Source organism: Salvelinus namaycush, chromosome 2 (genome assembly GCF_016432855.1).
Source record: "Salvelinus namaycush isolate Seneca chromosome 2, SaNama_1.0, whole genome shotgun sequence".
In the NCBI taxonomy this organism is placed as follows: domain Eukaryota; kingdom Metazoa; phylum Chordata; class Actinopteri; order Salmoniformes; family Salmonidae; genus Salvelinus; species Salvelinus namaycush.
The window spans coordinates 6,749,985-6,775,523 of NC_052308.1; the positions used below are offsets into that span (position 1 = coordinate 6,749,985).

General features: G+C 46.3%; 1 protein-coding gene across 2 annotated transcripts in view; it reads right to left on the reverse strand.

The window, feature by feature from the left end:
• Nucleotides 1–25,539, reverse strand: part of LOC120024178 (kinesin-like protein KIF21B) — a 56,835-nt gene that overhangs the window by 28,208 nt on the left and 3,088 nt on the right. For both annotated transcript variants that reach the window (XM_038968363.1, XM_038968354.1), the window contains exons 3-24: nt 25,530–25,539; nt 25,317–25,448; nt 24,672–24,836; nt 24,429–24,544; nt 23,995–24,190; nt 23,431–23,620; nt 23,063–23,126; nt 21,993–22,226; nt 18,497–18,545; nt 18,253–18,430; nt 17,763–17,951; nt 14,174–14,373; nt 13,535–13,642; nt 5,770–5,951; nt 5,353–5,455; nt 3,379–3,399; nt 2,809–2,946; nt 2,245–2,448; nt 1,978–2,079; nt 1,549–1,714; nt 1,195–1,255; nt 450–498 (exon numbers count right to left, since the gene is read on the reverse strand). The exon at nt 25,530–25,539 is cut by the window's right edge and continues 140 nt beyond it. In XM_038968363.1, coding sequence (XP_038824291.1) covers nt 450–498; nt 1,195–1,255; nt 1,549–1,714; nt 1,978–2,079; nt 2,245–2,448; nt 2,809–2,946; nt 3,379–3,399; nt 5,353–5,455; nt 5,770–5,951; nt 13,535–13,642; nt 14,174–14,373; nt 17,763–17,951; nt 18,253–18,430; nt 18,497–18,545; nt 21,993–22,226; nt 23,063–23,126; nt 23,431–23,620; nt 23,995–24,190; nt 24,429–24,544; nt 24,672–24,836; nt 25,317–25,448; nt 25,530–25,539 — 2,857 coding nt within the window. The remainder of the gene's footprint in view (nt 1–449; nt 499–1,194; nt 1,256–1,548; nt 1,715–1,977; nt 2,080–2,244; nt 2,449–2,808; nt 2,947–3,378; nt 3,400–5,352; nt 5,456–5,769; nt 5,952–13,534; nt 13,643–14,173; nt 14,374–17,762; nt 17,952–18,252; nt 18,431–18,496; nt 18,546–21,992; nt 22,227–23,062; nt 23,127–23,430; nt 23,621–23,994; nt 24,191–24,428; nt 24,545–24,671; nt 24,837–25,316; nt 25,449–25,529) is intronic.

Genomic DNA, 25,539 nt, shown 5'->3' on the forward strand with positions numbered 1-25,539 from the left:
CCCTATGACACATGTGTAGAGGCTGCCATCTACAGGTATCTAATGGAACTATTCCCCTATGACTCATGTGTAGAGGCTGCCATCTACAGGTATCTGATGGAACTACACATATTGGCTTTTACTGACAGATTTCAACAACCTCTACTCTATTTAGTCAACAGAAAATACTCAATTGTTTAGTCAACATAAAATACTCAGATGTTTAGTCAACAGAAAATACTCAGATGTTTAGTCAACAGCAAATACTCAGATGTTTAGTCAACAGAAAATACTCAGATGTTTAGTCAACAGAAAATACTCAGATGTTTTAACTGTGTCGAGTGAGGGTTCCTCATAACAAACATGTCATACGAGCCAGTAACGTCCTAAACCAGTGAAATGAACTGAAGAAGAAAAGCTGATTTAACCTACGCCTGAAATCCTGCTACTACATGTTGACATACCTGGACCGTCCTCTTGAAGTCATCCTGACTGGCTGAAAACTTCATCTGAAACACACTGCAGACAGAGAAGGCAAAGAGACATAAACACACTGACAGAGTGACGTGTGATGATGAGTGTGTGTTGTCACTGTGTGAGGGTCAGTGTGATGATGAGTGTGTGTTGTCACTGTGTGAGGGTCAGTGTGATGATGAGTGTGTGTTGTCACTGTGTGAGGGTCAGCGTGATGATGAGTGTGTGTTGTCACTGTGTGAGGGTCAGTGTGATGATGAGTGTGTGTTGTCACTGTGTGAGGGTCAGTGTGATGATGAGTGTGTGTTGTCACTGTGTGAGGGTCAGTGTGATGATGAGTGTGTGTTGTCACTGTGTGAGGGTCAGCGTGATGATGAGTGTGTGTTGTCACTGTGTGAGGGTCAGTGTGATGATGAGTGTGTGTTGTCACTGTGTGAGGGTCAGCGTGATGATGAGTGTGTGTTGTCACTGTGTGAGGGTCAGTGTGATGATGAGTGTGTGTTGTCACTGTGTGAGGGTCAGCGTGATGATGAGTGTGTGTTGTCACTGTGTGAGGGTCAGCGTGATGATGAGTGTGTGTTGTCACTGTGTGAGGGTCAGCGTGATGATGATGAGTGTGTGTTGTCACTGTGTGAGGGTCAGCGTGATGATGAGTGTGTGTTGTCACTGTGTGAGGGTCAGTGTGATGATGAGTGTGTGGCATCACCGTGTGAGGGTCTGAAGGGGATCATGTAGTCTCACCTGCCATCCAAGGCCTGGCTAAATTCTGACGGCTCCTCATCAGTGCTGACATAACCATTCTCTGTGGACACACACATAGAAACACCAACAGTGAGTGAGTGAGTGAGTGAGTGAGTGAGTGAGTGAGTGAGTGAGTGAGTGAGTGAGTGAGTGAGTGAGTGAGTGAGTGAGTGAGTGAGTGAGTGAGTGAGTGAGTGAGTGAGTGAGTGAGTGAGTGCGTGCGTGCGTGCGTGCGTGAGTGAGTGAGTGAGTGAGTGAGTGAGTGAGTGAGTGAGTGATTGAGTGCGTGCGTGCGTGCGTGCGTGCGTGAGTGAGTGAGTGATTGAGTGAGTGCGTACGTGTGTGTGTCCTCACCCTGCTGCACGTTGTGGATGAGTGCCTGCAGCTCAGGGATAAACTCAGCTTTCTCTCTCAGCGCATCCAGGATGATGTGGTTGTGGGCAGAGCCAATCACATCTGTCTGTCTCAGCTGACCCTCCAACAGACGGATCTGAGACTCCTTCTGAGCCACCTGTAACCCCTACACACACACACAAACACATATGCACATACACACGCAAGCACAGACACACACAGACACACACACACACACACACACACACACACACACACACACACACACACACACACACACACACACACACACACACACACACACACACACACACACACACACACACACACACACACACTCCTCTTATTCCAACTGTCCTGCAGTCCTGGGAAAGACCAGCAGAGGGAAATATACATCAACTAAACTATCCACTGCCTTGTGTTCAGTACCTTGTCAATGGAGGCCTTGAGGAAGTGGTCCAGCAGGTGCCGGGCCTCGGCCAGAGAGCAGGAACTGATGACCACTGAGGTGTCCACTGAGTCCAGCTCCTCCTGCAGGAAATATCCAGCACTAAGACATATACTACTTACTACAAGATGGCTGTGGTCCTGTGTGTGTGTGTGTGTGTGTGTGTGTGTGTGTGTGTGTGTGTGTGTGTGTGTGTGTGTGTGTGTGTGTGTGTGTGTGTGTGTGTGTGTGTGTGTGTGTGTTCTTACCTTGGTTTCCTCTATCTGTATGAAGGTAGCTTGGCAGTCTGATAGGCTGTCGTTGATATAGTCAATATTTGCGTTCAAAACCTCAATGTCCTCGTTCATTTCCTGGACAAGGCGGTCCTCTGTGTCAGGCCCCTCCCCCTCCGCCATTAGCACCTCCCTCTTACGCAACAGTGCCTCCTGCTGCAAGGACAGCTCCTCACGCTTCTGTCTCACACACACACACACACACACACACACACACACACACACACACACACACACACACACACACACACACACACACACACACACACACACACACACACACACACACACACACAGGAGAGAGAAAACCCACGTTAGCTATATCAATATGGTGATTAATTCAAGGAAGGGTTGAAGAAGAATGCATTTTTTTACTATTTTAACTGGTCACTATGACAACCACTACAGACAGCTAAAATGAAGTCTGTAACACTTAACTTATAAACTGCAGGGTGTAACTGCCTCATAGTGAATTAAAAGTAGTGTTAGCAGGACGAGGAAGTGTCACTAGAGGACAGAGGAAGTGACCTCATACAGTACCTTGATGAGTCGGTCCATGTCGGCCTCTACGTTGGTGATGGTCATCCTCTGCATGACGATGTCCAGGATCCTCCTCTCCAGTGTTTGCCACTTCTGACGGGCTGCCTTGGTGAAACTGGTACTACCCCTCAGACCCCTCTTACCCTGCTGGACACGAGTCCTACTCCTACACAGAGAGAAAGACGAAGGACAAAACAGATTAACTGTCAATCCTAGAACCCCCTGCTGGACACGAGTCCTACTCCTACACAGAGAGAAAGACGAAGGACAATACAGGTTGTCAGTCCTATCACAGCTCAATCATTCATCTTTCTACTGCTGGGGTGGGGGAGGAGAAGGAAGAGAATAGGAGAGAGAGAAAGAGAATGAAAGAGATTTTGAGAGGAAGGGGAAGAGAGTTGGGGGAAGGGAGGGAGAGGAAGGCAGGGATGGAGACAAAGAAAGAAGAAGAAGGAGATGGAGATGGAGATGGAGAGTATATCAGACTAAGAAAGTCACTTCTGTCAATTCGATTTGAAAATAATCCGATAAATGGTTTTGTAAAAAGCACTCCTCAAAATTGAATTAAACTTTATTGAATCTGACAATAGCCTTAGCTAAGTAAATGTCAACAGACTCATACTTCATCTGAATCTGACCTTCATATAGCTCAGACATACCGGTAGGATTGTCAAAAGTTTGCCTGCCGACAGTTTTTAGCACCTCTGAACAGAGTGTCGGCAGTTAATCTCTTTAGTGTTCACAGAGCAATACCTTCAAGTCATCAGCCACTCAGCCTTGTTAAAATACTCCAAACCAGAAGGTGGCAGTAGCGTTGTTTGGCAAAGCATGTCTGTGTGTGTTGCTTTATGGTCCAGTAATCAATGTTCGCTAGCTAACTAGCTAGCTGCGATATTGTTGCTTTTGTTATGGAAAGCACTTGTTACTAGCTAAATAATGTTTACATATTTTGCATTACTTATCTCATATGTCCATACTGTATTCTATCCTATTCTACTGTATCTTAGTCTATGCAGCTCTGACATTGCTCGCCCAAATATTGATATATTCTTAATTCCATTCCTTTACTTTAGATTTGTGTGTATTGTTGTGAAATTGTTAGATATTACTGTACTGTTAGAGCTAGAAACACAAGCATTTCGCTACACCTGAGTTGATGACCACAGCTAGATAACTAGCTAGCAAGAAATAAACTATTTAATTCACTCTCCATAATCGCATAAAGCCCATAGATACAAGTTTAGCTAGCTGGCTAATGTTAGCTAACTTGTTAGCATAATTCGCTAGCTAGCTGTTGTACTAGCTAGGTAAAATCAAGACGCACTTCACAGAGCAGGCGTTCCCTAGTCAAAATATGCAAATACATGCTCCAACAAACCAATAGAATCTCGCTGCCTCGTACCTGGCTCTGCCCAACCCCTTGCTTGTTCTGCCCACTATGACTCATCTGCTCCCATTGGAAACAACAGGTTGTGGTCTATCTTGGGTAAGTTACACAAAAAGCTTTATTAAAGACTCTCGGCAGCCAGCTACAGGCAGCTTCTGCATGGAAACTAATCCATTGTGATTTAATTATAATGCTACTAGCTACAGTGGCCAGATAGCTAGCTTGGTAAAGCATTTAGTATTGTGTGCATTGTGCTGCACTTACCACCCCGTCGTTGCATATGAAGTGTGTGTGACTGCCTTTCTCAGTTAGCAAGCTAACAGTAGCTAGCTAGCTAGCTAACTAACTAATACGTGCACATTATCAAATCTAACCAAAAAAATCCTTCTTCAACTCCTTAGCTAGACATAAAATAAGTAAAGACTTCCTCTAGAAAAAAATTTATGTATTATGCAGCTTTATTGTTTAAGTTAGTTTTTTTTATTGTTTTAGTTGGAACAATCCTAATGAAAATGACTTTTTCTTGAAACTCCTGCCGGCTCCCCCACACTGAGGTTTGTGCTCTCTGAATGGCTCAAAGTCAAGTTGCCAAGCGTTGCGATTCTACAAATAGAAACGGCAGTTTCGCCGATACGCAACAGGTACGTCTTTTGTTCTAGAAAGAGAAGGAACGGATTCCCACTGTGATATATACTTATCGGCAGTCTCATGCTTTAAGCAGCTCTCAGATTCTCTGTGTGTTTCATGCTTTAAGCAGCTCTCAGATTCTCTGTGTGTTTCATGCTTTAAGCAGCTCTCAGATTATCTGTGTGTTTCATGCTTTATGCAGCTCACATGCAGGCACATAGGCATGCACACCACAGGAGGTTGGTGGCACCTTAATTGGGGAGGACAAGCTTGTGGTAATGACTGGAGAGGAATCAGTGGAATGGTATCAAATACATCAAACACATGGTCTCCAGGTCTTTTGATGACATTCCATTTGCTCTGTTCCGGCCATTATTATGAGCCGTCCTCCCCTTAGCAGCCTCCACTGAGACACGCACGACACACACACGCACGACACACACGCACGACACACACACACACACACACACACACACACACACACACACACACACACACACACACACACACCTCGCCGTGACTCACCCAACAACCCGTGTCCCGTTGGTGGTCACCCCTTCGCTCTGTCCCAGGTAGCCGTTCATCTTGGTGTTCCACTGTCTCACTATGTTGGACACATTGGTTGGAGTGGTCCTAAACCAACATATAAACAACAGGACACAAGCTATGAGCCAGATGAACGTGTTGTTCATCCAGACCTGGTTGAGCACACACACTGTGTAGTGTAACAGAGGCTTAACAGCACATGCTCATCCATCAGCAGATCACATTCAGACTAGATCTTGGGTCTTCTGTCTCACAAACACACGGGATTAAGCTCTTGACAAGTTACCTAGTGGGGGGAAAAAGCTAGCGATTCGATGGTGCAGGTGGTAGAATTTCAAGCTCAGCAGTAAGGTTAACCAGTTCAACTTGGTTACAGTAGCAGTACTGCCTACCTGTTGGACTCTAGTTCAGAGGAGGTGGTGCTGGGAGACAGTTCTGCTCCAGAGTCTAGGGGCTGTAACCGTCGAGCCATGCGTCCAGACAGGGGTTTAGCCAGCCGTCGTAACGCTGTCACTTCCTGACTCTTTCTACGTAAGACAAGCTCCTGCTGACACTTCTGACTCTCCAATGACCTAATCTGGTACTGAGGGAGGGAGGTGGAGAGATGTCACACAATACATCTGGAATACATGACTCATAGATGTTAAATACATATAGAGGGGTTGGGTTAAACACAGACGACACATTTCAGTTGAAGGCATTCAGTTGTACAACTGACTAGGTATCCCCCTTTCCCTTTACTAATGACTTGTTGAACTGGCCGGGGAAGGGAGGTAAAAGGTATCCCCCTTTCCCTTTACTAATGATTTGTTGAACTGGCCGAGGAAGGGAGGTAAAAGGTATCCCCCTTTCCCTTTACTAATGATTTGTTGAACTGGCCGAGGAAGGGAGGTAAAAGGTATCCCCCTTTCCCTTTACTAATGACTTGTTGAACTGGCCGAGGAAGGGAGGTAAAAGGTATCCCCCTTTCCCTTTACTAATGACTTGTTGAACTGGCCGAGGAAGGGAGGTAAAAGGTATCCCCCTTTCCCTTTACTAATGACTTGTTGAACTGGCCGAGGAAGGGAGGTAAAAGGTATCCCCCTTTCCCTTTACTAATGACTTGTTGAACTGGCCGAGGAAGGGAGGTAAAAGGTATCCCCCTTTCCCTTTACTAATGACTTGTTGAACTGGCCGAGGAAGGGAGGTAAAAGGTATCCCCCTTTCCCTTTACTAATGACTTGTTGAACAGGCCGGGGAAGGGAGGTAAAAGGTATCCCCCTTTCCCTTTACTAATGACTTGTTGAACTGGCCGAGGAAGGGAGGTAAAAGGTATCCCCCTTTCCCTTTACTAATGACTTGTTGAACTGGCCGGGGAAGGGAGGTAAAAGGTATCCCCCTTTCCCTTTACTAATGACTTGTTGAACTGGCCGAGGAAGGGAGGTAAAAGGTATCCCCCTTTCCCTTTACTAATGACTTGTTGAACTGGCCGAGGAAGGGAGGTAAAAGGTATCCCCCTTTCCCTTTACTAATGACTTGTTGAACTGGCCGGGGAAGGGAGGTAAAAGGTATCCCCCTTTCCCTTTACTAATGATTTGTTGAACTGGCCGGGGAAGGGAGGTAAAAGGTATCCCCCTTTCCCTTTACTAATGATTTGTTGAACTGGCCGAGGAAGGGAGGTAAAAGGTATCCCCCTTCCCCTTTACTAATGATTTGTTGAACTGGCCGGGGAAGGGAGGTAAAAGGTATCCCCGTTTCCCTTTACTAATGACTTGTTGAACTGGCCGAGGAAGGGAGGTAAAAGGTATCCCCCTTTCCCTTTACTAATGACTTGTTGAACTGGCCGAGGAAGGGAGGTAAAAGGTATCCCCCTTTCCCTTTACTAATGATTTGTTGAACTGGCCGAGGAAGGGAGGTAAAAGGTATCCCCCTTTCCCTTTACTAATGATTTGTTGAACTGGCCGAGGAAGGGAGGTAAAAGGTATCCCCCTTTCCCTTTACTAATGACTTGTTGAACTGGCCGAGGAAGGGAGGTAAAAGGTATCCCCCTTTCCCTTTACTAATGACTTGTTGAACTGGCCGGGGAAGGGAGGTAAAAGGTATCCCCCTTTCCCTTTACTAATGACTTGTTGAACTGGCCGGGGAAGGGAGGTAAAAGGTATCCCCCTTTCCCTTTACTAATGATTTGTTGAACTGGCCGAGGAAGGGAGGTAAAAGGTATCCCCCTTTCCCTTTACTAATGACTTGTTGAACTGGCCGGGGAAGGGAGGTAAAAGGTATCCCCCTTCCCCTTTACTAATGATTTGTTGAACTGGCCGAGGAAGGGAGGTAAAAGGTATCCCCCTTCCCCTTTACTAATGATTTGTTGAACTGGCCGAGGAAGGGAGGTAAAAGGTATCCCCCTTTCCCTTTACTAATGACTTGTTGAACTGGCCGAGGAAGGGAGGTAAAAGGTATCCCCCTTTCCCTTTACTAATGATTTGTTGAACTGGCCGAGGAAGGGAGGTAAAAGGTATCCCCCTTCCCCTTTACTAATGATTTGTTGAACTGGCCGAGGAAGGGAGGTAAAAGGTATCCCCCTTCCCCTTTACTAATGATTTGTTGAACTGGCCGGGGAAGGGAGGTAAAAGGTATCCCCCTTCCCCTTTACTAATGATTTGTTGAACTGGCCGAGGAAGGGAGGTAAAAGGTATCCCCCTTCCCCTTTACTAATGATTTGTTGAACTGGCCGGGGAAGGGAGGTAAAAGGTATCCCCCTTTCCCTTTACTAATGATTTGTTGAACTGGCCGAGGAAGGGAGGTAAAAGGTATCCCCCTTCCCCTTTACTAATGATTTGTTGAACTGGCCGGGGAAGGGAGGTAAAAGGTATCCCCCTTTCCCTTTACTAATGACTTGTTGAACTGGCCGAGGAAGGGAGGTAAAAGGTATCCCCCTTTCCCTTTACTAATGATTTGTTGAACTGGCCGAGGAAGGGAGGTAAAAGGTATCCCCCTTTCCCTTTACTAATGATTTGTTGAACTGGCCGAGGAAGGGAGGTAAAAGGTATCCCCCTTTCCCTTTACTAATGACTTGTTGAACTGGCCGAGGAAGGGAGGTAAAAGGTATCCCCCTTCCCCTTTACTAATGACTTGTTGAACTGGCCGGGGAAGGGAGGTAAAAGGTATCCCCCTTTCCCTTTACTAATGATTTGTTGAACTGGCCGAGGAAGGGAGGTAAAAGGTATCCCCCTTTCCCTTTACTAATGACTTGTTGAACTGGCCGGGGAAGGGAGGTAAAAGGTATCCCCCTTTCCCTTTACTAATGATTTGTTGAACTGGCCGAGGAAGGGAGGTAAAAGGTATCCCCCTTTCCCTTTACTAATGACTTGTTGAACTGGCCGAGGAAGGGAGGTAAAAGGTATCCCCCTTCCCCTTTACTAATGATTTGTTGAACTGGCCGGGGAAGGGAGGTAAAAGGTATCCCCCTTTCCCTTTACTAATGATTTGTTGAACTGGCCGAGGAAGGGAGGTAAAAGGTATCCCCCTTCCCCTTTACTAATGATTTGTTGAACTGGCCGGGGAAGGGAGGTAAAAGGTATCCCCCTTTCCCTTTACTAATGACTTGTTGAACTGGCCGAGGAAGGGAGGTAAAAGGTATCCCCCTTTCCCTTTACTAATGATTTGTTGAACTGGCCGAGGAAGGGAGGTAAAAGGTATCCCCCTTTCCCTTTACTAATGATTTGTTGAACTGGCCGAGGAAGGGAGGTAAAAGGTATCCCCCTTTCCCTTTACTAATGATTTGTTGAACTGGCCGAGGAAGGGAGGTAAAAGGTATCCCCCTTTCCCTTTACTAATGACTTGTTGAACTGGCCGAGGAAGGGAGGTAAAAGGTATCCCCCTTTCCCTTTACTAATGACTTGTTGAACTGGCCGGGGAAGGGAGGTAAAAGGTATCCCCCTTTCCCTTTACTAATGACTTGTTGAACTGGCCGGGGAAGGGAGGTAAAAGGTATCCCCCTTTCCCTTTACTAATGACTTGTTGAACTGGCCGGGGAAGGGAGGTAAAAGGTATCCCCCTTTCCCTTTACTAATGATTTGTTGAACTGGCCGAGGAAGGGAGGTAAAAGGTATCCCGCTTCCCCTTTACTAATGATTTGTTGAACTGGCCGAGGAAGGGAGGTAAAAGGTATCCCCCTTCCCCTTTACTAATGATTTGTTGAACTGGCCGAGGAAGGGAGGTAAAAGGTATCCCCCTTTCCCTTTACTAATGATTTGTTGAACTGGCCGAGGAAGGGAGGTAAAAGGTATCCCCCTTCCCCTTTACTAATGATTTGTTGAACTGGCCGAGGAAGGGAGGTAAAAGGTATCCCCCTTCCCCTTTACTAATGATTTGTTGAACTGGCCGGGGAAGGGAGGTAAAAGGTATCCCCCTTTCCCTTTACTAATGATTTGTTGAACTGGCCGAGGAAGGGAGGTAAAAGGTATCCCCCTTCCCCTTTACTAATGATTTGTTGAACTGGCCGGGGAAGGGAGGTAAAAGGTATCCCCCTTTCCCTTTACTAATGACTTGTTGAACTGGCCGAGGAAGGGAGGTAAAAGGTATCCCCCTTTCCCTTTACTAATGATTTGTTGAACTGGCCGAGGAAGGGAGGTAAAAGGTATCCCCCTTTCCCTTTACTAATGATTTGTTGAACTGGCCGAGGAAGGGAGGTAAAAGGTATCCCCCTTTCCCTTTACTAATGACTTGTTGAACTGGCCGAGGAAGGGAGGTAAAAGGTATCCCCCTTCCCCTTTACTAATGACTTGTTGAACTGGCCGGGGAAGGGAGGTAAAAGGTATCCCCCTTTCCCTTTACTAATGATTTGTTGAACTGGCCGAGGAAGGGAGGTAAAAGGTATCCCCCTTTCCCTTTACTAATGACTTGTTGAACTGGCCGGGGAAGGGAGGTAAAAGGTATCCCCCTTTCCCTTTACTAATGATTTGTTGAACTGGCCGAGGAAGGGAGGTAAAAGGTATCCCCCTTTCCCTTTACTAATGACTTGTTGAACTGGCCAAGGAAGGGAGGTAAAAGGTATCCCCCTTCCCCTTTACTAATGATTTGTTGAACTGGCCGGGGAAGGGAGGTAAAAGGTATCCCCCTTCCCCTTTACTAATGATTTGTTGAACTGGCCGAGGAAGGGAGGTAAAAGGTATCCCCCTTTCCCTTTACTAATGATTTGTTGAACTGGCCGAGGAAGGGAGGTAAAAGGTATCCCCCTTTCCCTTTACTAATGACTTGTTGAACTGGCCGAGGAAGGGAGGTAAAAGGTATCCCCCTTTCCCTTTACTAATGACTTGTTGAACTGGCCGGGGAAGGGAGGTAAAAGGTATCCCCCTTTCCCTTTACTAATGATTTGTTGAACTGGCCGGGGAAGGGAGGTAAAAGGTATCCCCCGTTCCCTTTACTAATGACTTGTTGAACTGGCCGGGGAAGGGAGGTAAAAGGTATCCCCCTTTCCCTTTACTAATGATTTGTTGAACTGGCCGGGGAAGGGAGGTAAAAGGTATCCCCCTTTCCCTTTACTAATGACTTGTTGAACTGGCCGGGGAAGGGAGGTAAAAGGTATCCCCCTTTCCCTTTACTAATGACTTGTTGAACTGGCCGGGGAAGGGAGGTAAAAGGTATCCCCCTTTCCCTTTACTAATGACTTGTTGAACTGGCCGGGGAAGGGAGGTAAAAGGTATCCCCCTTTCCCTTTACTAATGACTTGTTGAACTGGCCGGGGAAGGGAGGTAAAAGGTATCCCCCTTTCCCTTTACTAATGATTTGTTGAACTGGCCGGGGAAGGGAGGTAAAAGGTATCCCCCTTTCCCTTTACTAATGACTTGTTGAACTGGCCGGGGAAGGGAGGTAAAAGGTATCCCCCTTCCCCTTTACTAATGACTTGTTGAACTGGCCGGGGAAGGGAGGTAAAAGGTATCCCCCTTTCCCTTTACTAATGACTTGTTGAACTGGCCGAGGAAGGGAGGTAAAAGGTATCCCCCTTTCCCTTTACTAATGACTTGTTGAACTGGCCGGGGAAGGGAGGTAAAAGGTATCCCCCTTTCCCTCCCCCTTTCCCTCCCCCTTTCCCTTCCCCTTTCCCTCCCCCTTTCCCTTCCCCTGTATTAACCGAGAAATAAAAAAGTCTCTGGTTGAGTACAAGAGCATCATAAGTGTATTACGTATCTCCAGGCATACACTCACACCTCACACTCACACCCTGATACACTCACACCTCACACTCACACCCTGACACACTCACACCTCACACTCACACCCTGACACACTCACACCCTGATACACTCACACCTCACACTCACACCCTGATACACTCACACCTCACACTCACACCCTGACACACTCACACCCTGATACACTCACACCTCACACTCACACCCTGACACACTCACACCTCACACTCACACCCTGACACACTCACACCTCACACACACCCTGACACACTCACACCTCACAGACACACCCTGACACACTCACACCTCACACACACACCCTGACACACACACACACACACCTCACACTCACACCCTGACACACTCACACACACACCCTGACACACACACACCCTGACACACACACTCACACCTCACACTCACACCTCACACTCACACCCTGACACACACACACCCTGACACACACACTCACACCTCACACTCACACCTCACACTCACACCCTGACACACACACACCCTGACACACACACACACACACCCTGACACACACACACCCTGACACACACACACCCTGACACTCACACCTCACACACCCTGACACACACACCCACACACCCTGACACACACACACCCTGACACACACACACCCTGACACTCACACCTCACACACACACCCTGACACACTCACACCCTGACACACACACACCCTGACACACACACACCCTGACACACACACCTCACACACACACCCTGACACACTCACACCCTGACACTCACACCTCACACACACACCCTGACACACTCACACCCTGACACTCACACCTCACACACACACCCTGACACACTCACACCCTGACACACACACACCCTGACACTCACACCTCACACACACACCCTGACACACTCACACCCTGACACACACACACACACACACACACACACACACACACACTCACACCTCACACACACACCCTGACACAAACACACCCTGACACACACACAAACACACACACAAACACACCCTGTCACACACACACACACACACTGACACACAAACACACACACACAAACACACCCTGACACACACACACAAACACACCCTGACACACACACACACAAACACACCCTGACACACACACACAAACACACCCTGACACACACACACACACAAACACACCCTGACACACACACACACACACAAACACACCCTGACACACACACACACACACACAAACACACCCTGACACACACACAAACACACCCTGACACACACACAAACACACCCTGACACACACACACAAACACACCCTGACACACACACACACACACACAAACACACCCTGACACACACACCCTGACACACTCACACCCTGACACACACACACCCTGACACACACACACACACACACTCACACCTCACACACACACCCTGACACAAACACACCCTGACACACACACAAACACACACACAAACACACCCTGTCACACACACACACACTGACACACAAACACACACACACACAAACACACCCTGACACACACACACACACAAACACACCCTGACACACACACACAAACACACCCTGACACACACACACACACAAACACACCCTGACACACACACACACACACACAAACACACCCTGACACACACACACACACAAACACACCCTGACACACACACACACACACACACAAACACACCCTGACACACACACACACACACAAACACACCCTGACACACACACAAACACACCCTGACACACACACACACAAACACACCCTGACACACACACACACACACACAAACACACCCTGACACACACACACACACACACACACACAAACACACCCTGACACACACACACACACAAACACACCCTGACACACACACACACAAACACACCCTGACACACACACACACACAAACACACCCTGACACACACACACACAAAAACACACCCTGACACACACACGCACAAACACACACACGTACCTCCTGTCGTCGCTGCTCCTTCTTGAGCTGAGCGATCTCTCTGTTCCTCTTGGCTTCCACCATCCTCCTTCTCAGCTGCTCCTCCTTCATCTGCTTCATCAGCGCCACCTGGGGACCGGAGGAAGAACTGCACTTAGCTGAAGCGAACCCTCAAACTTGCTTACATACTTCTCAGGGAGCATAGGCCATCGATGACTGTGGGGGGAATACCCTGACATAGGGCTATAAACATTGCAGATAGAATGCCAAGAGTGTGTAAAGCTGTCATCAAGGCAAAGGGTGGCTATTTTGAAGAATCTCAAATATAACATATATTTTGATTTGTTAAACACTTTTGTTTACTACTTGATTCCATATGTGATATTTCATAGTTTTGATGTCTTCACTGTTATTCTACAATGTAGAAAATAGTAAAAATGAAGAAAAACCCTTGAATGAGTAGGTGTGTCCAGACTTTGGACTGGTACTGTATATAGTTGACACAATTCTCTGCCTCCTACCCCCTTCTCCTCCTCCTCCTCCTCCTCCTCCTACCCCCTTCTTCTCCTCCTCCTCCTCCTTCTCTCCCTCTCCCTCTCTTTGTCCTCCCCTCTTCCCTCCTCTCCTCTGCTCTGCCCTCCTCCTCCTCCTCTTCCTCACCTTGGCTTTCTTCATATCGTTGACCTCCTGCTGTAGTTTCTTCAGCTCTCGTTCATAGCGTCCCTGGTTCTTCAGTAGCCTAGCGTGTTCCTTCTGAGCCGCCTGTAGCTTCATCAGGTCTCTGTTCATCTCCTTTAGCCTCTTCTCATAATCTGACTTGATCCTGCTAGCCTTCTCCTCCGTGTAGTTCTCCATGGACACTAGAAAGGAGAGGAGAGAGAGTGATGCTTATTAAAAGAGGTAGAGCTGAAATTGACTACAGTACGTACAGGTTACCGCAAATATCAGGAAACACTTCAGTAAATGAGGGATACAAAGTATATTGAAAGCAGGTGATTCCACATTAACATCTTAGGGTCATGTATAAAAATGCCCATGTGCCCATTATTTTGGCTACCTTGGCTAGAAGAGATCTCAGTGACTTTGAAAGAGAGGTCTCAACGGAGCACAGGGGGTTTAAAGGCTGTGTGTGTGTGTGTGTGTGTGTGTGTGTGTGTGTGTGTGTGTGTGTGTGTGTGTGTGTGTGTGTGTGTCTCAGTCACCAGATCTCAACCCAATTGAACACGTATGGGAGATTCTGGAGCAGCGCCTGAGACAGCGTTTTCCACCACCATCAACAAAACACCAAATAATGGAATTTCTTGTGGAAGAACGGTGTCTCATCCCTCCAATGGAGTTCCAGACACTTGTAGAATCTATGCCAAGGTGCACTGAAGCTGTTCTGGCTCGTGGTGGCCCAGTGCCCTATTAAGAGACTTTGTTACTAATAAAGTGCTGCTCTACCTTCTTAACAGCACTGTCAACAAGGCAGGTCCTACAGGCCTGGACTACTGTTCAGGTCAGGTGCAACAAAGAGGAACTTAGGAAAATTGCAATTGTCTCAGAACAGGGCAGCACGGCTGGTCCTTGGATGTACACAGAGAGCAAACATTAATAATATGCATGTCAATCTCTCTCAAAGTAGAGGCGAGATAGACCTCATCACTACTTCTATTTATGAGAGGTACTGACATGTTGAAAGCACAGAGCTGTCTGTCTAAACTACTGGCACACAGCTCAGACAACCATGTATACCCCACAAGACATGCCACCAGAGCAGAACAGTCTATGGGAGGTGCACAGTACTACATAGAGCCATGACTACATGGAACTCTATTCCACATCAAGTAACTGATGCAAACAGTAAAAGTATATTTAAAAACAAATAAAACTACACCTTATGGAACAGCGGGGACTGTGAAACAACACAAACATAGGCACAGACACATGCATACATACACATGATAACATACACACTATACACACACGTACACATGATAACATACACACTATACACACACGTACACATGGATTTAGTGTTGTAGATATGTGTTAGTGGAGTAGGGGCCTGAGGGCACACACTTAGTGTGTTGTGAATTATGTAATGAATGTACTGTAATGTTTTTTTAAATGGTATAACTGCCTTCATTTAGCTGGACCCCAGGAACAGTAGCTGCTAGCGAACGGGGATCCATAATAAATACAAATGGTGGTGTTTCCTTTATTTTGGCATTTACCTGTATCTATGTTGTGCTACAGCTGTGTCTTCCCCTACAACAATCACTCACTGATGTTGGGCAGTATGTACAGTACACTCTGTATGCCTACATTACCCATAACCCACTGAGGTTGTGTAGTACTCTGTCTCTCTACAGCTGTGTGTCTCTGTGACTTCGTGCCTACATTACCCATAACCCACCGAGGTTGTGTAGTACTCTGTCCATCTCCAGCTGTGTGTCTCTGTGACTTCGTGCCTACATTACCCATAACTCACTGAGGTTGTGTAGTATTCTGTCTCTCTCCAGCTGTGTGTCTCTGTGACTGTATGCCTACATTACCCATAACCCACTGAGGTTGTGTAGTATTCTGTCTCTCTCCAGCTGTGTGTCTCTGTGACGACGTGCCTACATTACCCATAACTCACTGAGGTTGTGTAGTATTCTGTCTCTCTCCAGCTGTGTGTCTCTGTGACTGTATGCCTACATTACCCATAACTCACTGAGGTATTTGTATTTGAATTTATTATGGATCCCTATTAGCTGCTGCCAAGTTTATACAATTTTAAAAACATTACAATACATTCACAGATTTCACAACACACTGTGTGCCCTCAGGCCCCTACTCCAACACTACCACACATCTACAGTACTAAATCCATGTGTATGTGTGTGTATAGTGCATATGTTATCGTGTGTGTGTGTGTGTGTGTGTCTGTGCCTATGTTTGTGTTGCTTTACAGTCCCCGTTGTTCTATCTGTTTTTAAATCTACTGCTTGTATTAGTTACCTGATGTGGAATAGAGTTCCATGTATTCATGGCTCTATGTAGTACTGTGCACCTCCCATAGACTGTTCTGGACTTGGGGACTGTGAAGAGACCTCTGGTGGCATGTCTTGTGGGGTATTCATGGGTGTCTGAGCTGTGTGCCAGTAGTTTAGACAGACAGCTCAGTGCTTTCAACTTGTCAATACTTCTCACAAATAAAAGTAGCGATACAGTCAATCTCTCCTCCACTTTGAGCCAGGAGAAAGTGACATGCATATTATTAATATTTGCTCTCTGTGTACATCCAAGGGCCAGCCATGCTGCCCTGTTCTGAACCAATTGTAATTTTCCAAAGTCCTTTTTTTGTGGCACTTGACCACACAACTGAACAGTAGTCTAGGTGTGACAAAACTAGGGCCTGTAAGACATGCCTTGTTGACAGTGTTTTTAAGAAGGCAGAGCAGCGCTTTATTATGGACAGACTTCTCCCCATCTTAGCTACTGTTGTATCAATATGTTTTGGCCATGACAGTTTACAATCTAGGGTTATTCCAAGCAGTTTAGTCATCTCAACTTGCAACTTTAGTCATCTCAATTTCCACATTATTTATTACAATATTTAGTTGAGGTTAAGGGTTTAGTGAATGTTTTGTCCCAAATACAATGCTTTTAGATTTTGAAATATTTAGGGATAACTTAGTACTCTGTCCTTCTCCAGCTGTGTGTCTCTGTGACTGTTTGCCTACATTACCCATAACTCACTGAGGTTGTGTTGTACTCTGTCTCTCTCCAGCTGTGTGTCTCTGTGACTGCGTGCCTACATTACCCATAACTCACTGAGGTTGTGTAGTACTGTCTCTCTCCAGCTGTGTGTCTCTGTGACTGCGTGCCTACATTACCCATAACTCACTGAGGTTGTGTAGTACTCTGTCTCTCTCCAGCTGTGTGTCTCTGTGACTGCGTGCCTACATTACCCATAACTCACTGAGGTTGTGTAGTACTCTGTCTCTCTCCAGCTGTGTGTCTCTGTGACTGCGTGCCTACATTACCCATAACTCACTGAGGTTGTGTAGTACTCTGTCTCTCTCCAGCTGTGTGTCTCTGTGACTGCGTGCCTACATTACCCATAACTCACTGAGGTTGTGTAGTACTCTGTCTCTCTCCAGCTGTGTGTCTCTGTGACTGCGTGCCTACATTACCCATAACTCACTGAGGTTGTGTAGTACTCTGTCTCTCTCCAGCTGTGTGTCTCTGTGACTGCGTGCCTACATTACCCATAACTCACTGAGGTTGTGTAGTACTCTGTCTCTCTCCAGCTGTGTGTCTCGTATTTTGTTCTGCAGCAGGACGAGTTTCTCTTCATACTGTAGTTTGAGCTGCAGCAGTCTCTTCTGACTGTTCTCCAGCTCATCGATTAACTTCTGCTTGATCTCAATCTCACACGTCAGGTCGGCCAGATCCGCCTGGAAGTTAGCTGCAGGGGGTTAGAGGTCAGAGGGCACAGAGAGGTCAAGGGTCAAGAGGTGAAAGGTGAAAACTGTGGCTATCAGACAGACATGTTATAGTAGAGTGGGGCAGTTGGGGATTTCAGTTGCTACCTAGGAAATACTGTAGCATACAGCCAAACATAGGACAATTTGGTACTTTCATTAGGTTAATGATGAAACCTATTCAATCCTGCCCCAAACTGCGGTACACAAGTGCAGAGGTGTTAATTTGGAATTGAGGAAATTTCTGCCACTCTTTGGGTAGTGTCATAGTTATCTTTCACTCACCTTTCTCATCAGAGTCTGAGTCCACCAGACTCTCATCACTGTCAAACTCATCTTCATCCCTCTCCTCCTCCTCCTCCTCCTCATCACACCCACTCTCCTCCTCCTGCAGAGGGGACATCCCGTCCTCTGTGTAGTTCTCTTTAGAGTCCATCTGTCCGTCCGGTCCGTCCTGTCCATTCTGTCCGTCCGGTCCGTCCTGTCCGTTCTGTCCGTTCTGTCCGGTCTGTCCGTCCTGTCCGTTCACATGAGAGGGAAGCTTCACTTGTTTCTTCAACCCCTTCTCCTTCTCTGGGCTGTAGGTAGAATATATGACCTGGCGTCAGACTGGGACACACACAGAAGGCACCGCACATAACAGCTGTGACCCAATAAGCAGCTTTAGTTAATTGTCCCATCACCATATGAATCTATTACAAATATGGATGACCATGTATTAGACCTGTATGGGCCTCTGATTTGATTTGGGACTCAACCAATAATCACCCATTTTGTTTTGGGACTGTTGCCAAGTGGATATGGAGAACACAGTTATTAGCAGAGACCTCTCTCCATCTTCCCCTCCCTCTCTCCCTGATTACAAGTTAATTAGCCTGTTTTAACCTGTCACTTTGTCCCCGCTCCTCTCTCTCATTACATGAAAGTAGTCAGAGTGAGTACCGCTCTCATTACATGGCAGTAGTCAGAGTGAGTACCTCTCTCATGACATGGCAGTAGTCAGTGAGTACCTCTCTCATGCCATGGCAGTAGTCCGTGAGTACCTCTCTCATTACCTGGCAGTAGTCAGTGAGTACCTCTCTCATTACATCGCAGTAGTCAGAGTGAGTACCTCTCTCATGACATGGCAGTAGTCAGTGAGTACCTCTCTCATTACATGGCAGTAGTCAGTGAGTACCTCTCTCATTACATGGCAGTAGTCAGTGACTACCTCTCTCATTACATGGCAGCAGTCAGAGTGAGTACCTCTCATTAAATGGCAGTAGTCAGTGAGTACCTCTCTCATTACATGGCAGTAGTCAGTGAGTACCTCTCTCATTACATGGCAGTAGTCAGTGAGTACCTCTCATTAAATGGTAGTAGTCAGTGAGTACCTCTCTCATTACATGACAGTAGTCAGTGAGTACCTCTCATTAAATGGCAGTAGTCAGTGAGTACCTCTCTCATTACATGACAGTAGTCAGTGAGTACCTCTCATTAAATGGCAGTAGTCAGTGAGTACCTCTCATTACATGCCAGTACTCAGTGAGTACCTCTCTCATTAAATGGCAGTAGTCAGTGAGTACCTCTCATTACATGGCAGTAGTCAGTGAGTACCTCTCTCATTACATGGCAGTAGTCAGTGAGTAAGAGTTGCTTGTCTCAGTTCCAACATCACCACTAGGGCTGTGGCGGTCATGACATTTCGTCAGCCAGTGTTTGTCAAGCAAATAACTGTCGGTCTCACGGTAATTGACCGTTAATTAACATAAACACATTTAGCATCTCCTGGTTTCCACACATTGCCTACAAGCCACTGGTGCAGACCTTTGGAACATCTACATTTTAAAAAGTCTAATAAATCCATGTAATAAAGCCTACACCTTCACAATAAATCCATTATTTATTTTAGACAGGTCTAAAGAAACATGATATGAAGAAAATGTAGTCTATTTCAGAAGAACTGAATAGCATATTCTGAGTTGTCCTTATGTTAGGTCCTGATCTGGCTATGCAAAACGGCTGTGGGCTACAATAGTTAATTTAGCAGACACGATTTGGTTAGAATTCCGTGGCATTATTTTATATTATGAAGAATACATTTGAACAAAGCTGAATAAAATAGAAAGGATGTTTTCTCCAAACGATTTGAGGGAGTGAACACATGTGCTATTGTGTTTTGAGCGGTTAACAAACAAATAGGTATTCCTATATGCTTCATTTAGAGTTATTGATGTAACTTTAGTTGTTCTACAAACGTTGGGCTATATGTTTTGATTTTGAATACATTGTAAGGCTGCATGATGAGACTAATGATGATTAGAAAACAGTAGTTTGAAAGGCATGAGCTCTGCTTTGTTTTTTTACGCAGGCTGTAGGCAATATATCAGTCACTCATTCACAATTTGACAAGCACTTGATAATGCCTAGAATTTTCACGCCGGCATTCCCTTTGTGTGGCCATAACGCACCCTAAAAAAAATCCATGCCTAATGCGGCCAGTGGCCGTTGTGCGCTTCTCCCTGAATGTTGCACACTCCATCACATGGCTCAGGTCTTTCTCACAGGCTACAAGTGAAGACAGACACATCGGGGATGCAACTGCGCGCGTCCTCATCCAATTCCGAGGTGCATATTGAAGATATTGGAAGCACTGTCCACATTTACTTTTCGTCAGCCAACAATATGAGTAGGCCTAAAGAACAGCAAAAGCACTAGCCTATGTCAATCTACTATCCCCCATAGTACAAAAGTCAACTTATTCTATTCTGTGCGAGAAATAAATATTCCAAACATAGTCTGAGACAGTTGTGGGATGCAATAGATCCCAAATTAATACAACCACTAGCATCACAAAAAACATTTTTACTTAATGTGGCTGACTCAACAGATCCGAACATTTAGCTTAAAATGTTGATAAACTATTTGGCCGAATGTTCCATTAGCGGGAAAACACCATTATCAAAAGTAACTGCAAATGCTATTATGCATGTAATGCTTTTATTATAAAGGTGCATTTTTATGCTGAAAATGTTCTTCCCCAAACTTGAAACTCACGCGCTGCTTATGTATGCCAGTTAGGCTCTACACCTCTTATAAAGCAGATTAATGTGCTTCATAAGAAGTTATTTGGCCACTTTAGTTGTGATACAAACCTTATTCAAACATATAGGCCTATGGACTAGGCTACATGAGGTGTGCGACTATGATTAGAAAAAGTTGCAAAAAAAGGCATTGTTTCTTATGCTGGGCTTCATTCACAAGTGATAGGCTAATATTGTCACCGGTCAGACTATTCTTGATTTAATCTTGTCTTTACATATACTAAATATTATGTCTGAAATTTGTTTTGATTTAGAATGGATCATTATCATGCACCTGTCTCGAAACAGGGTCAGCAGGGGAAAAATACATGTCATCTATGCACTTAAATAGCGAATGGAGGACACTTTTCCCGTGTGGTTTATTTTCATGCCGGCCAGGTAGGCTATGCTCCTGTTGTAAAGATAAGCAATGTGCTTAATAATAGGAAAGTTGAGAAATAAATATAGTAGGCTTAGCCTATAGAAAGCTGATCCTCCTATTTTTAGTAGAGGCCATCACTCTATTTTCTCACGCAATTGCATAGCCTATAGAAATGTTGCGCAACAGGAGCTCATGGGCTCTCATGAAATGTTTGATTAGATTTCCCATTACATTTGCATTTATGTCAGAGTGATTAGATGGACAATAGAGTGCTGAGTACCAGGCAGTTAGCAAGATTGGTAGACTCCTAATGACCAGCATCAGAGCTTGGAGAAGCCGAATTACCGTGACTAAAAGGTCACGTGGAATTTGACTGCCTTCATGACTCTTGACCGCCGATGTGGCGGGAATACGGTCACCGCAACAGCACTAATCACTACCCTACACTACCATCCTGGCCCCATTCCAATCCCATTTACTAGCTGAATAGAAATGGGATTGAGCCCAATCCTGTTCCCTCTAATGCTGTCAACAGTAGTCTCCTCTCTTCTCCTCTCCCTCCCCTGTTCTCGTCCTCTCACCTCATCCTCCTCTGTCTCCTCTCCTTCTTCTTCAGGCTCTCAATGTCCATCTTGGCTCGGCGAATTACGTCCGTCATCTCCGCCTCCATTGACAGGGAATGGGGAGAGGAGCCTAAAGGGTGTGGCCCGAGGGTGGAGCTATGGGAGGAGGAAGGGAACGGCGAGCGGGAAGAGAGACGGGTCACACTGCGACGAAGACACTCGTTCATCGCCTCGCTCTCCAGGAGCTTGGATCTGAGAGGAGGGGAAAAGAGGGGGAAGAGGAGGGTGGGGAGAAAGAGAGAGAAAGAGAGAGAGAGCGAGAGAGAGATAAAGAGCGAGAGAAAGAGAGAGATAAAGACAAACAGATGTCATTAGTCAAACTTTACAGTTACCGCCTCCATCACCTCATGTTTCAGAATGATAGTGCACGGCCCCATGTCGCAAGGATCTGTACACAATTCCTGGATGCTGAAAATGTCCCAGTTTTTCCATGGCCTGCATACTCAGACATGTCACCCATTGAGCATGTTTGGGATGCTCTGGGTCCACGCGTACGACAGCGTGTTCCAGTTCCCGCCAATATCCAGCAACTTCGGGCAGCCATTGAAGAGGAGTGGGACAGCATTCCACAGGCCACAATCAACAGCCTGATCAACTCTATATGAAGGAGATGTGTTGCATTGCATGAGACAAATGGTGGTCACCCCAGATACTGACTGGTTTTCTGATCCAACCTTTTTTTAAAGATATTTGTGACCAACAGATGCATGTCTGTATTCCCAGTAATGTGAAATCAATAGATTAGGACCAAATTAATTTATTTCACTTGACTGATTTCCTTGAACTGTAACTCAGTAAAATATTTTAAATTGTTGCATGTTAAGTTTATATTTTTGTTCAGTGTAGAACAACAACAATAAAACTATGAACTGAAGTAGAGTAACAGCAAAACATAAACTCAATGAATTGCTTTACCCTTTGACCTCCATAATGATGTCTTACGGTCCAGTCCCAGAGAAACAGTGGCTATAGAGTCAGACCCAGACATTATAGTCCCAGTGGAGTTATAACCCCTAACAGACTCTTACCTGAGCTCCTCAACCTCTCTGATGTAGTTCTGGATCAGAGCACCAATCTCCTCGTTGCCCTCACCTAGAGGTCAGAAGGTCAGAGTTCACAGAGAGACATAAGCGGTTAACACTTCTTAACTACATGCAATGGTCTGTGTCAGAAAATGTTACTAGCTGTCAAATCCTTGTTACCTCATTTCCTCTCAAAGCTCATCGGAGGAGAAGGTCTGAGGAAGGGACCTTGGATCCTCTCCTCCAATGAGCTTTGAGAGGGAGGTGTAGAAATGAAGTAAAGAAGGACGGGGGAAGCAAGGATCTGAGTTTTCAGACAGCTACAATCTTCAACCACCATTGGACAGTGTGTGTGTTGTCTCTCTTGGTCTTACCTGACTTGGCGAGGAGCGTGCTGACGTCGTTGGCGAGGAGCGTGGTGACGCGTGTGTTGAGGTGGTCGATGGTCTCCTGCATAGCTTTGACTCTCATGCGTTGCGTGTCGTTCTCTCTCTGTAACATAGAGTTTTCCTGGAACAGATCACTGAAGCCCTCCACGCAGTCCTCACCCATCACACGCTGACCCTGGGGAGGAGGCAATACACATACAGGAAGATATTATCTCAGCCAATGAACATACAGAACAATGCCATTTCATCCAATCAACAAACATGATATTGATTTTTATATCACATCAAGCATTTTGTTGGTAAAAAAATTCAATTTTCCATTTTATTTTTGTACTCACTGGACGCCAACACCTCAGCCAATCATAAATCAGACTACTTTACTGCAGCCAATCACAGGGGAGACAACTTCCTTTCAGCCAATCACATGCTCCATTAGTCTCGGATCCCTCCCTCCTTCTATCCCGCCTTCCTTCCTTCCTTCCTTCCTTCCTCCCTCCCTCCCTCCCTCCCTCACTTCCTCCCTCCATCCTTCCCTCCTTCTCTCCTCACCCCTTTATACTCCATCAGTTCCATCTGTAGCCTGGCGATCTCAGCCCTGAGAGCAGATATCTGCTGACTGGTCTTGTCCTGGTTCACCATCACCTTGTTCTTGATGTTCCTGGCTCTATTAGCATACTTCAGTGTGTTCAGGGTCTCCATGAAGTCCCGGTCAGATGGACTCACACACGCTATCATCACCGTACGACTGGAGAGGAGAGGGAAAACATTACAGACGTTATAAAGACTGGTGAGGCACAGGCCTCTGTGTGTGTGTGTGTGTGTGTGTGTGTGTGTGTGTGTGTGTGTGTGTGTGTGTGTGTGTGTGTGTGTGTGTGTGTGTGTGTGTGTGTGTGTGTGTGTGTGTGTGTGTGTGTGTGTGTGTGTGTGTGTGTGTGTGTGTGTGTGTGTGTGTGTGTGTGTGTGTGTGTGTGTGTGTGTGTTACCTGTTTCCTCCCAGTGAGTCCTGTAGAAGACGTGTCAGTTTAGAGTCTCTGTATGGAACATGGCCTCCTTTCTTAGCCTGGTCCCCCAGAGCACTGATCACATTCCCCAAGGCCAGCTAGAACACACACACACACACACACACACACACACACACACACACACACACACACATCATCGTCATGATCAAGTTTCTCAGCACCAGGGAAAACACACACATCATCATCACGTAGTGTACTCCTCACCAGTCCACAGTTGATGGATATGCCTTCTCGTGCCCTCTCTCCTGTCGCTCCGGTGCGTTTCAGTCTCTCTGATCCAGCCAAGTCCACAAAGTGAAACTTGGCCATCAGAGTCTCGTATTCAGGCTTGGCTATAGACCCTCCATCTCCTCCTCCTACTCCGTTCAGCTCTGCGTTCACCTCTCCGTTCACTCCTCCATTCACTCCTCCATTCACTCCTCCATTCACTCCTCCATTCACTCCTCCATTCACTCCTCCATTCACTCCTCCATTCACTCCTCCATTCACTCCTCCATTCTCCTGGAGACAGACAGACAGACAGACAGACAGACAGACAGACAGACAGACAGACAGACAGACAGACAGACAGACAGACAGACAGACAGATAGAGAAGATAGAGAAGATAGAGAAGATAGAGAAGATAGAGAGAGAGAGAGAATACAGTGACAACAGTTATCACCATGTTTTATTACTACTGTATAACTGTTCTGACTTTCATCTTTCAGCTTTTACCCTCTTCTACCTCTACTTTGTCTCTTTCTGTCTCTCCCTCCTTCTCTCCCTCCCTCCCTCCTCTCTCCTTCCCTCCATCCCTCCCTCCCTACTCCCTCCCTCCCTCCTCCCCTCCTCCCTCCCTTCCTCCCTACCTCAGTTTGTTGGCAGACTCTCATCTGACAGAGGTTGATGGTGAAGATGGCGTGAGACCTGGAACTGAATGCATTCATGTGTGTACTGGCCGTGGTGCGGGACAGCGCTCCCAGCTTCAGACATTCTAACAGCTGGAAAACACCACACGCAAGTACCCCGTCAAAACTGAAACACACACACAGACACTTATTGTTCGTGCTATACACACACACCTCTTTCTCA